This window comes from Felis catus, chromosome C1 (genome assembly GCF_018350175.1).
Source record: "Felis catus isolate Fca126 chromosome C1, F.catus_Fca126_mat1.0, whole genome shotgun sequence".
NCBI lineage: Eukaryota > Metazoa > Chordata > Mammalia > Carnivora > Felidae > Felis > Felis catus.
In genome coordinates this window covers 85,539,909-85,553,639 of record NC_058375.1, presented here as the reverse complement: position 1 = coordinate 85,553,639, position 13,731 = coordinate 85,539,909, and the positions used below count along the sequence as shown (strand labels likewise).

Genomic DNA, 13,731 nt, shown 5'->3' with positions numbered 1-13,731 from the left:
ATCTGTCTGAGAAGTGCTGAAATAGAATAGAATACTAATAGAATTTTAGTAGTATCATTCGAAAGTCCAGAAGAATTCTGAATTACAGTGGCTGGTTGACTTGTAGTTCTGCAGACTCTATACTTAATACTAAGAGTAACAACAATCACTAATTCCACACTCATACTTGACAGTTTATGAAAAGTTTCACTGTTATTTTATTTATCCTTACTTGTGAAGTATTCCAGTTTAATGGATGAAGAAACTAAACACAGCCTATAGAGGCTCGGCAATTTGCCCAATGGTCAGTGACTGAGCCAAATTTTGAACTCCATGGCCTGTCTTTGTCCAGATTATTTTCCACTATGACATGTTGCCTCCAGAAGGTGGAAGATGACTTATTGAAGTCTTCCTATTATTTATTTAATTTCTACTATAAAAGGATATGTGTGTATGTAGCAAGCTATAAAATGCAGAAAATCGAAAATAAGAAAATAAAAATATATTCCTGCTACTCAGAAATCATCACTCTTAACACATGAATGTATTATCACCCCAGACATTTTTCTAAGCTCACACAAACGCACTGAAGTCATTTTTTACCAGAGTAATATGTTGTGTTTGCTGTATTCGAATCTGTTTGCTTAATTACGTACGTGTTTTCACGACAATGATTTCATTTTATCTGATGATCAGACTGTATTTAAATCTCCCCAGTCGCCCCCAGAATGTCCTGGAAATTTCAATTGGTTTGTTCAAACTAGGGTCCAATATGGGAATCTACATTGCCCACGGTCTCTCTTCACATGACTTACACTGTCCCACATGTTGCTTCACGACACTGACTCGTGGAAGGGACTGTGCCATTTGTTTTGCAGAACGTCACACTTTGTGTCTTGTTGCTTTTCCATGACGGTGTTTGACTTGTTCTTACCATGGTAAGTTCCTGTAAACTGAAAGCAAGTTTCAAAGGCTAGGTTCAAGTTAAATATTTGGCTAGAATATATCATGGGTGATATTGTGTACTTCATATTGCTTCACATCAGGGCACCATAACATCTAGATTACCTGCTGTAGTGACGCTCAGTGTAAACAGTGAATTGGGATAATGATTCCCTTGCCCCGTCATTGTACAGTTACATTTTATCCTTTGCAGCCTGAAAGTTACCCAGGTGTGTCACTTTGGCACTATAATCATTTGAGAATCCTGGCCTAAATCAACAACTGCTTTAGTGGTTGTGGAATGATGATTTTTTTTTTGATTCTGTCAGTATCTTTACATTATTAGCTGGCATTATTCTGTAAAGGGGCACATCACCCTCATCAGTTGGGCCTATTAGTTACCCTGAAATACAGTTCCTGCTGGAAAAACAGAATAAATGGTTCATCCTTTTCCCTTGCCAAGGAGTTGCTTTGATAGCCCCTTCAAATAGTGATATTAAATTTCCAACTTTGTGTGTATTCAGTTGATTTGCTGTGTTTAATCTATTATAATCATTCTTTTTAGTGCTCAAATTGTTAGTAGGAGTGACCCTTTCAAGGTCGCTCCTGGGTGTTCTTTTAACATGACCCCATTAATTTTCAAAAGCTTCCTTGCTTTTGACACAGGAAGATGATCCGAAAGTCACCTTGTACATTCCCTGCCCCAGATCTGGAATTAATCTATTTCTTCGGGGCTCTTGTTCCTTTTAATGTGGCATGGACAAGAGACCATAAAGTAGGTAGTAGGGGTGTTTCCTTTTATCTTGATTGCCAAACTTCTATTGAAAGGCATGATTTAAGAATATTAAAACCAGGGGCGCCTGGGTGGCGCAGTCGGTTAAGCGTCCGACTTCAGCCAGGTCACGATCTCGCGGTCCGTGAGTTCGAGCCCCGCGTCAGGCTCTGGGCTAATGGCTCGGAGCCTGGAGCCTGTTTCCCATTCTGTGTCTCCCTCTCTCTCTGCCCCTCCCCCGTTCATGCTCTGTCTCTCTCTGTCCCCCAAAAAAATAAATAAACGTTGAAAAAAAAAAAAGAATATTAAAACCAAAAAAGAATTCACCTTTTAAAATTACCTGAAACACAAAATTATTATGGTGGATCAATGACTTTTTTTTTTTTTTTAATTTAGTTAGGACCTAGAAAGGAAAGAGGCACAAACTGAAAGCACTGAATCCTAACCACTAGACCACTAGGGAGCAGCAGTCTTGGCACAAACTGAGGCAAGCAAAATGCTGAACACTATTTTGGATGTCATTAAATTAGAACACCCTGACGGGCTCTTTAAACCAGATTTAGATACCAATCTAGACCATCCAAAAAAAAAAAAAAAAAGAATTATTTATATGAACAAGTAAACAATTGAGATTTGTGGATTTTTTAAATTAAAAAAAATTTTTTTTTAATTTTTAGAGAGAGCGAGTGCACACCTGAGCTGAGGGGAGGGGCACAGGGAAAGAGAGAGAGAATCTTAAGCAGGATCCACACTGAGCACAGAGCCTGACGCGAGGCTCAATCCCACGAACACGACCTGAGCCGAAATCAAGAGTCACATACTCAGGGGCGCCTGGGTGGCGCAGTCGGTTAAGCGTCCGACTTCAGCCAGGTCACGATCTGGCGGTCCGGGAGTTCGAGCCCCGCGTCGGGCTCTGGGCTGATGGCTCAGAGCCTGGAGCCTGTTTCAGATTCTGTGTCTCCCTCTCTCTCTGCCCCTCCCCCGTTCATGCTCTGTCTCTCTCTGTCCCAAAAATAAATAAACGTTGAAAAAAAAAATTAAAAAAAAAAAAAAAAAAAAAAGAGTCACACACTCAACTGACCGAGCCATCTCAGCACCCTGAGATTTATGGGTTTTTTTATTGTTCGGTTTTATTTTTAGAGTTTATTTTGGCGTTTCAAATGACATTCAACTTAATAAATCTTGATATACAGCAAATTACAAAATTAGAACTTTTTGAGAATACGGGTATTTTTTTCTAGAGAATTGTTTCACAAAAATTAATCTCTACAGCATGAATGATTCTCAAAGAAATTATGCTGAGCAAAAGAAGCCAAACCAAAAAGAAAACATGCTGTATGATCTATGTGTGTAAAATTTTAGAAAATGCAAACTAATCTATAATGACAGAAAACTGATTAGTGTTTTCCTTGGTATAAGGAATCTTTTGGAGCTGGTGGACATGTTCCTTATCTTGATTGTGGTGATGGCTTATGTGTATATACATACTTCACAGTTTATCAAATTTTATATTTTATGTTTGTGCAGTTTATTGTATGTCTGTAAAAAAATGAGACTGTGTTGGTTATGTTCAGAGTGAAAAGTATCTGATAGTATTTCTCATAGAGAACTGATCATTTGCTAGCTATTCTGTTTTGTTTGCCAGAGTGTATTCTGAACAGTTATCTTGCACTGTAGTTTCATTTTGCTTTTACATTTATGTTTTATTGTATTTTTTTACTATAAGAATAAACTGTAAAGCATAACCTATATATAAGCAAGCCTATGGAACAGTAGATTCAATTTACGAAACATTTATGTATCCCTCTCTTTAATTTTAGAAATGGGACAGTTTCTAAATATTCTGTGAACCTTTTCTTAAGAATTTGTAATAATATTGAATTTATATTGTTTTTTTTGTTTTAGTGCTAGTAAAACCAATTATACTATAAATAGAAAATTACCAAACAAAAAGTCTTTTAGAAGTATAAAATATATTATTTCCATTTTACAGGTGGAAAATAATTATAGCATAGAACCATTAAGAGTATATGATCAAAACTAGACATCTTTTTTTTTTAATCTTTTTTAATGTTTATTTTTGAGAGAAAGAGAGCATGATCAGGGGAGGGGCAGAGAGAGAGGGAGACACAGAATCCGAAGCAGGCTCCAGTCTCTGAGCTGTCAGCACAGAGCCCAATGCGGGGCTCGAAGTCAGGAATGGCGAGATCATGACCTAGGCCGAAGTCAACGTTTAACCAACTGAGCCACCCAGGCGCCCCAAAACTAGACATCTTAATAGTAGTATTGGAGATTAATCCTGTCTTCTAATGCTTGTTTAAATAATATTCTCTGGCACCACCTTTTGTAACGTGGTGGTGTTGTCTCCTTTCCAAGGCTGGAGCATCAAGGTAATTTTGATGAAGGAAACTCTACTTGTGATGTCCAAGTCCCATCTATGAGTGCTTTGACCGTAGACAGACCTCTACTTGAAAAGAGCTTACTGGGGGCGCCTGGGTGTCTCAGTCCTTTAAGCATCCCACTTCAGCTGAGGTCATGATCTCGCAGTTCGTGGGTTCAAGCTATGCATTGGGCTGTCTGCTGTCAGCATGGAGCCCACCACGTGGCTCAGTCTCACAAACCATGAGATCATGACCCTGAGCTGAAATCAAGAGTCAGGTGCTGGGGCACCTGGGTGGCTCAGTGGGTTAAGCATCCGACTTTGGCTCAGGTCATGATCTCGCAGCTTGTGAGTTCGAGCCCTGCGTCAGGCTCTGTGCTGACAGCTTGGAGCCTGCTTCTGATTCTGTCTCCCTATCTCTCTGCTCCTCTCTTATTCATGCTCTGTCTCTCTCTCTCTCTCTCTATGTCAAAAATAAATAAACATTAAAAAACAATTTTAAAAAGAGGTGCTTAACTGACTGAGCTACCCAGGCACCCTGATTTTCTTTTAAACTTTATATATTTTACTCCTTCTTAAAGTGAGGGTATTGAGTATAGCCTAAAATCTTTTTTCATTATGCAAAACATGTTAGTGAACATTTATTATTCTGGAAACAACATAATTCTGCTTCTGGTTTTTTATTTTTCAATCTACTTCTTAGCATTATCATTGTGCCAGGCCAACACTCTCCTTCCTAAATTTCCAGGAACACGGATAACTAAGTTTGTTAAGAAGTGTTTACTATGAAGAGAAACTAGGATCTGGTTGAGAGTCTAAATTCCTATTTTCTGGGGCAAGGGCATGGTTTTAATGCTGAGGCCACATGGCAGCTGTTTTAGGTATTCTGATCCTGAAGCTATGTGCAGGATTAAATTGCCAGAATGTTTGACCACCAGATAACTGAGAGGTCACTATACCTAAGTAATCCTAATTGTGGAGTCTTGCCACCATGGGGAAATATTAAGGAAAGAGAGGAAGGAACATAAACTGTAGCAGAATTCTTTATAAAACTAATATTATTCTTGATTATATTGCATTTATCCTTTAACATCACCACCTATCATCGATTGAATGCTTTCTCTTTGCTAATGCTATATACACATTATTTCATATAATCATATAGATTAAATTATGTAGATTTTTATCTGCATTTGACATGTGCAACACTGAGACCCACAGAGATTTAATATCTTGCCTCTGGTGACATAGCCAGTAACTGATAGAACTACAATTTGACCCCAGCTTTGTTTAATTCTAAAGCCCATGTTGCTAACCACTTTGTTCCACTGAAAATTCTATTCAGAGCCTCTGGGTATCAGCTCCATTCTGCATCTCGAACATTGGGAATGAATTCCTAACACTGTTGATACTCATGTTTGTGAAGTTCTGCTATAACAATATCAGTTAAGGTGTCCCACAGAGTTTATAATATTAAAATGTTTGCCAGGATTAATACAATGTTCTGAGTTAAAGATGTCATTTAATTAAATTACATGTCATTTAATTAAATTACACCCAGTGGCATAAGTTGCATGGTATAATGCCCGAGCATAGTAAGTGCACAACGAATGGTAGGTAGGACTTAGTTTTATTCAGCCAGTTATAGACTGAGTTGATTGTATTAGCTATTTCAGTAATTTGAAGTGAGAAAGAAAATGCAGTGAGATCTCATTGATTGGAGTGTCATCAATTCTCAATTCATGATGATTTATATAGGAACTAAACTAAAGTTGACAGTTGTTCTATTAAAAAAGGTCTTCCTAAGCAGTTTTGCAGAGACCAAAGCTTAAAACATTTTACGAAAACACATTGTTTCAAACACCCTGAGTGCTCAAGTGCTTCAGAACGTTTTCTCCAGAAAAATTTCCCCAATTATGTGAATTAATTGACTACTTACTGTCATTTTTAGAAATATTTCTTAAAATACCTAAGAATGTGGCAATTTCAGTTTTAATATTTTCTTAAAAAAAAATGTTTATTTATTTTTGAGAGCAAGAGCATGAGTGGGAGACGGGCAGAGAGAGAGGGAGACACAGAATCCGAAGCAGGCTCCAGGCTCTGAGCTGTGAGCACAGAACCCGATGCGGGGCTCGAACTCACAATCATGAGATCATGACCTGAGCCAAAGTTAGACACTTAACCAACTGAGCCACCCAGGCACCCTTCAGTTTTAATATTTTTACTAATTCAAATGTTTTATTTAGTTAATCTGAAATAATAGTTCTATTATAAATTTGCTTCACATGAGGAGTATCAGCAACACTAAATTGACAGTTTTCATGACAAAAAGTGCTTATTTACCAGAGTTCTTTTGTTGCTCTTTAAGAAATGTAATTAAGTCTTTTAAAACTCTGTATTCCTAAATCCACTACTAAAAGAATAAAATCCCACATATCAGAGTATAGTGTTAGAACCATGAAAATCACATCCCTTGGGGAGAGTTATGACATTTTAGGTTAGCCTTAACTCCATCCTCCTTAGAATCTGTTTGTACATTGATAAAAGTAAGAAATCTGCCCTGCATTCCTGTAACAGTGTTGTGATCATCACAGGAGAAAATGTTTGTATACACACTTAGAAAATGATCTAAAGTACTATATAGGTGGTAATTTAGTGCTGAAGAGAGCTTTCTTCCAACAATTATATGACTGCTTCAAATAATATATAATATAAATGACTTCTCACCAATGTTTTATTTTTCATATTTGTACTCAAATTATTCTAAAAGGCAGTCCTACTTTGTCATATATCAGAATGTTTTCCAGAAAGGTGAGTGGCAATAAATTCAGTGATCTTTTGGAAACCTGTAACTTTTGTATATATTTGGGCTTTTATATATTTCTCATATTTTCAGCAAAAATACACATTAAATCAGGTTAGATTTGGAATTCCTACATTTGAATTCCCTTGGTTTCCCTTTGCACCTTAGTTCCTAATGCTCCTTCTTTCTTACTAGTTTCTCCAGTAACTTTAACAGATGTGGACAATACTACAGGTTTCTCAAATTACAACAAAATTATGCCTTGAACAATAGGAGTTGTATTCTAGCTTCTTTGACTACAAAGAAAATTCACTAGTGCCATGAACTAATGGAAACAGCACAGGGTGAGTCAACCCTAGGAATGAATCCCAGCTCTTCAGTTTTATTAGCTGTGTGAACTTGGGCCAATCCTTCATCTTTGAAGTATCAATTTTTTTAAATCTATAAAATGGGATACTAACACCTATCTTATACAGTTGGAGTAAAGATTAAGTTATGATATTGTATATGTAGTGCAGTATTTTACCTATAATAGGTGCTTGTGGGAGAGGAAAAATAATTCACCTACTAACCTTCTGAGTTCTTAGCTGAGACTCTTGTAATAAAAGACAGATTAACAAGAGAGAAAAAGAAGCTTATTAACATGTGTACATACTCATCTATACATGGGAGACACCGAGGGAAAGATGAGTAACTCAAAGAGGTAGCTTTAGAGTTCAGGCTTAAATAGCATTTCTATAGAGAAAGGGGAAATGGGAAAAGTCCTCTTAGGGGAGAGTAAGTAGTTTTCATGGAAGTTGAATGGGTCCTTAGAGAATAGATGGGAGGTATGACAGTTTGGGACAAAGTTTGCTGACTTCTACTCTCCTCTTTTATAAGAATCAATCTTCCCTGGTGGATGAAACTCCTAGGGAGGGGATTTATGACAGTGGAGTTGCTTCTGGAACATCCATCTTTAGGTGTATGAGAGTTCAGAGAATGTCTCTGCCTGCATTTGCTGTTTTTCAAGTGCTTGCAGCTCAAAATAATCACTATACCAAAGTGGCATATTTGGGGTGGTATATTCTGCTACCCTTCATGTGCAACACAAGTTGTTTTGTTTTCCCTTTGTCTCCTTCTGGGGAAATGTGAGAGCTCCACTGGGCCAATTAATAGACCAGTGAGGAAGAATGAAGAGACTGTTTCCATAGGTGGAGCAGTGGAGAATTGTTACTGGCTTTGAATCGAATGTCAAAGCAAATTCAGTTGCCTGCTTTCAGAGGCTTAGTCTCTAATGCACTCATTCCCACAGAGACTTCTGCTATGCAGCATTGATTTCCAAGCATCAGACTCTGACAATGAAATGCTCTCAAACGCTCTTTTATTTTGGGTTGCAAAAATACATGCTAATAGCCTGGAAAATACATGCTAATAATCTGGGGTACTTTTTCTTCTATAGATATTCTAGATTTAGAGAATGGTCCAACCAAATTAGCGTTAGCCATGAAAATAAAATCTTCCACAGCATTCCTTAAGCTGTATTCAAAGCAGAGAAAAATTATAAATACTTTATTATTTGGGGAAAGCATTTTAAGATTGTCACAGATTTTACATGATTCTTTCATGTAATTTGTCTTACATTTGACTCTTATTTTATACTATTTGTAAATATGAGAAATTTATTAGGAAAGTGTTTAAAATACAAAATGTTTAAAACTTATTGAAGAAGCTTTCATTTTTTAACTTGTAGCTGCTGCATGATTTTTACAGAAATGAAGTAAACACCAGGTAATAATCATTAAACTACCAGGTGCCAGTACGCCCCTCTGCTCTCCCCCAATTGTTTCCCAATATGTAGTTGTGTTTTCCCATTTTGAAGTAGCCTGACTAGTATGCTTCTGACTATAAATTTTAAGTTGAATTTATTTGTGTATTATAAGCCACTAAGCTTATTTTTATTTTTTTAACATTTTCAACTAAAGAGTACCATTTTACCTCGTTACCAGATTCAGAAGAAGATGTTGTTGAAACTCCTGCTGTGTCCCATGATGAACACACACACCAAGAGATAAAGGGCCAGAAAACACTGGCCACCCCTGCAGTTCGCCGCCTAGCAATGGAAAACAATGTAAGTTTCCTTCGTATTTAAGTGCGAGATTACACAGAAAATACACATTTGTGTCTATGAAAAAGTAGCCAGCTCTCCCATGAGGAGATGGCTCAAGTTGAGATTAAAGGAAAATGAAAATGTGTGTTACTGAGAAGTGATTGTTGCATAAAAACACCAATAAGAAATGAGAAGAAATTGCAAACTTCTTACTTATATTAATTGGGCAATGGGATTTTATTATTCTTCCTTAGAGCCTAATAGTCAGGGCTACCATTTTTTGAACACTTATAAATACTGGCGTTTTAGATCAGGCACCCTAGAAGCCAGCCTGAGACAGGGTTTTGGGTGCATGTAATGGAGTGACTGAGGGAGAGAATACCTTTTCTGGGAATGAGGGAAGCAAGATAGAGAAGGGAAGAAAAGGGAAATGGGCCAGGCCACGATGTGGTCTCAAGGATCTGATTTAAAGGAGTTGGAGAACACCAAAGAATTGTACTGAGTTGAGGCTAGCAGACCAGCCTTTTGTATTCCTTCTTATCATCCAGTCATTGGTGCTTTCCCTTTAGGGCTAGGTGGCCCCCAGGTACTGCAATAAGTGTGTACGTGTTATCTCATTGATCTTTACAACAATGCTATAAATTATGGGGGCTATTTAGAGACTTGGAGAGAGTCAAGTAACAGGTCCAAGATCACACAACTAACACCGTGGTGGGGCCAGGATCCTGAAGTGAGATTCTGTGACTGCAGAACCAGTGCCCTTGATCATTGCATACTGCCTCAACAATTATTGCCTTTGTTATTTGAGCGTTTATGAGTCAGACACCATGTACATGTTCTCTCTAATCCTCACAGCCATCCTGCAGGGTGGTTTTGATTATCCCCATTTTGCAGATGACAAAAGGCAGACAAGTTGATTAAACTGCCTAAAATCAAGTAAGTAGCTGAACTGGGAATTTGTCTTTTTTCAAACTTGGGTTCTTTCCATTGTACCCCACAATGCAGGATTTTTGTCTGTTTTTGAGAGAAGTAGTTAAGTTACAGTGGGGAAAAAAAAGCTTACATTTTAGAAATATGTAATGAGTCATTAAAATGTTCATATCCCTTTAGACAATTTTCCTAACATTGGGAAACTGTCCCAAGGAAACAATCTAGGATATATTCTTCCAAGTGTTTTATATAGCCCAAAGTGAGAAGGCACATATGGTTCAAAATGAGGAATATGCTTGGGTAAATTATGTTATAAACACTTAATGAAAATGTATGCAGTGATTCAATGTGTTCAAATATGAAGACTATTTAGCATAATAGAATATAGAAATAATAGTATGAAACACTACATTGTTAAGGGCATCAGATGAAATAATCTTGTGTATTGCTTTGAAAGTTATAAACTCTTTTACTAATGTTTTTTCTTTTTTTTTTTTTTTAATTTTTTTTTCAACGTTTTTTATTTATTTTTGGGACAGATAGAGACAGAGCATGAACGGGGGAGGGGCAGAGAGAGAGGGAGACACAGAATCGGAAACAGGCTCCAGGCTCCGAGCCATCAGCCCAGAGCCTGACGCGGGGCTGGAACTCACGGACCGCGAGATCATGACCTGGCTGAAGTCGGACGCTTAACCGACTGCGCCACCCAGGCGCCCCGTTTTTTCTTAATTATATAGAAAAACTACCTATAACAATGATTTTGTTTTCCTATGCCATTTCTTTTTTTTTTTTTTTTTCAACGTTTATTTATTTTTGGGACAGAGAGAGACAGAGCACGAACGGGGGAGGGGCAGAGAGAGAGGGAGACACAGAATCGGAAACAGGCTCCAGGCTCCGAGCCATCAGCCCAGAGCCCGACGCAGGGCTCGAACTCACAGACCGCGAGATCGTGACCCAGCTGAAGTCGGACGCTTAACCGACTGCGCCACCCAGGCGCCCCATCCTATGCCATTTCTTAAAGATGTATATAATAACTAGAGATTTGTATAATTACTGGAAATCACTGGATTTGTTATAAATCACCTTTTTTCACAGTTTATGTATTTATTAATTGAATTTAAATTATGAATTATTTAAATTATTAAATTATAAATTGTGAATCAAATTAAAAACGAATGGCATTTACAGTTGTTTGAAATTACCTAAAATTATTTGCTTAAATTCTCAAAATTCTTTGTTATAAACTCAATGTTTGACACTATAAAGTCTTATTCTTCTGAAGTCATCCTTAGAGAAGCACTAATACGAATGAAGCAGGACTTAACCCTGAGAAATTAATTAATACTCACTAAGTATGAGGCCATCATCTAAGCTTATGTGTCTATTTAAATAGAATTAAATTTAACAAGAATATTTTATCTCTGTAACCAAACACAAAGGGGATTAAATAAAGCCAGATCACAGTGTTTTCAGAAAGAATCATGGGGGCACCTGGGTGGCTCAGTCGGTTAAGCGTCTGACATCGGCTCAGTTCATGATCTCACACTCCATGAGTTTGAGCCCCGTGTTGGGCTCTGTGCTGACAGCTCAGAGCCTGGAGCCTGCTTTGGATTTAGTGTCCCTCTCTCTCTCTGCCCCTCCCCTGTTCATGCTGTGTCTCTCTCTGTCTCAAAAATAATAAATAAAAACATTAAAAAAATTTTTTTTAATAAAAAAAAAAATCATGAACCTTTTTGGTTCCTGGATCCAGTTCCAATGTGTATGTCGGGAGTGGGCGTGGTCCCCACAACAACAACAAGCAATTCTCTGGACAAAACTGGGTATCCTACAGTTCAGCTCAGTTCTGACACTGTCTGCCCACAGACAGTGCCAGAATTGACAGATTAATGATTCCATCCTACAAGACTGCCCACCCTTCCCCCACAACACTTCCTATGCTCTCTAGCCAGGTTATCACCAATGCTTCTGACCCACTACCTACAGAGACAAGGTTCCATTGACCTACCCTCCAATTTAGCATGCCAATCGCAAGCCCAGGTTATTAGCTATACTTTTGGCCTACTGGCTACAGATGAGAGGTCCACACAATCCCCTCTTTGGGTTTGATTAATTTCCTAGAGCAGCTCAAACAATGTAGGAAACTCATTTACTCACCAGATTACTGATTTATTATAAAAGAATACAACTCAGGAACAGCCAGATGGAGGGACACAGAGGTATATGTGGAAAGAGGTGGACAGGTTCCATGCCCTCTCCAGGTGTGCCCATCTCCCCAAATCTCCAGTGTTCAACTTGGAGGCTCTCTAAATGCCTCCAAGCATTTTGGGGTGTTTTAGAAGCTTCATTACATAACCCCTACTGATAAAATCATTGCCTGTTAGCAACTGATTCAACCTCCTGCCCTGGGGTAGGGGTACTGAAAGTTACAAACGTCTAATCACACAGTTGGTTCCCCTGGCAACCAGTCTCCATCTTTAGGTTCCCTAAGGGCTTTACAAAGGTCCATTAACATAATAAAAGACACTTTTTTTTATCACTGGTCATTTCAAGGGTTTTAGGAGCTCGGTGCCAGATCTGGGGAGGAAGGCCAAAAATATACTTGTCATAAATCACCATCTCACAATGAGTGTCTAGTGGAAAGTGGAATTATGTCATTTACTATTCTGTAGGAAGCAATAATAAAACATATGTGCCATTTAACTTGGGCTGAGAAACTCAACATTCCAAATATGCCTCAATAAAATTAATTTCAATTTTTTCAATGTTTATTTTTGGGAGAGAGACAGACAGACAGACAGACAGAGACAGAACATGAGTGAGGGAGGGGCAGAAAGAGAGGAAGACGCAGAATCTGAAGCCAACTCCAGGCTCTGAGCTATCAGTACAGAGCCCTATGCAGGGCTCAAACTCACAAACCTGGAGATCATGACTGAGCGGAAGTTGGATGCTTAACCAACTGAGCCACCCAGGCACCCCTAATTTCAATGTTTTGTACTTATCTTTCTTAAACAACTATCAGAAAAAACTAAGAGCTTTTGTATGATGATTATTTTAACTATTAGTAGTACTGATAGCCAGGTTGCTTTAAACATGCCATAAAGGCATGTACATGAGTATCTTTCCACAATGTCAGCTTTATTCAATCATAAAGCATTTAACTGGGCTTCATACATGTCACAATACAACACAACAAACAATATACAATAAGGGTTAAGAGGTTAACAAACCAAACTCGAAGTCAGTGGTATGCATTTGAGAGTTGAGGTGAGGACTCGTTGTGGCCTGGGTCACCTCTTGGCACATGCTGCTTATTATGTTCAGGAAGTAGAGGATCAGATGTCTTCTGCTCAGAGATCAGTCAGGTAAACTTTTGGTGGTAACTGCCTTTTTAATGCACTCACATGTGGAAGGCTCCGCATCTGGAGAGTCTGTTTGCTACAGAAGTCTTCCCTTTTTAAAGGAGTTTAGTCTTAGGCTTTGACAGGCCTCTGGTGATTCGAATCAGTTCCTGGTTCTTCCAGATTCTCACGACCTTACTGGTATCAGTCCTTAGTACTACGCTGGTTTGGGTGATGCGGCCTGCTGTTAGCTGCAATACCTTTGGCTGCTTAAGTCACTGCTTGACATGAGTGAATCCATCTTGCTCTCTAAGGTCAGAAACATGGGTTGACATTTGTTACAGTGTTTAACTCTTTAAACTTTGAGTTCTTCTTATATAGTCTCCAAAAAAGAAAAAAATCTAGTAAGAACTGCAAGAAGTTTAAAAATAGTTGACTTTAAAAATGTAAGTTTTCATAGCTATGGATTATATGCAGTGCAGTGCAGATTATCTGCAATGC

The 13,731-nt window shown here is 38.2% G+C and overlaps 1 protein-coding gene across 2 annotated transcripts in view; it reads left to right on the top strand.

Moving 5' to 3' along the window:
* Nucleotides 1-13,731, top strand: part of DBT (dihydrolipoamide branched chain transacylase E2) — a 54,525-nt gene that overhangs the window by 27,421 nt on the left and 13,373 nt on the right. For both annotated transcript variants that reach the window (XM_003990364.6, XM_045036276.1), the window contains exon 5: nucleotides 8,862-8,983. In XM_003990364.6, coding sequence (XP_003990413.2) covers nucleotides 8,862-8,983 — 122 coding nt within the window. The remainder of the gene's footprint in view (nucleotides 1-8,861; nucleotides 8,984-13,731) is intronic.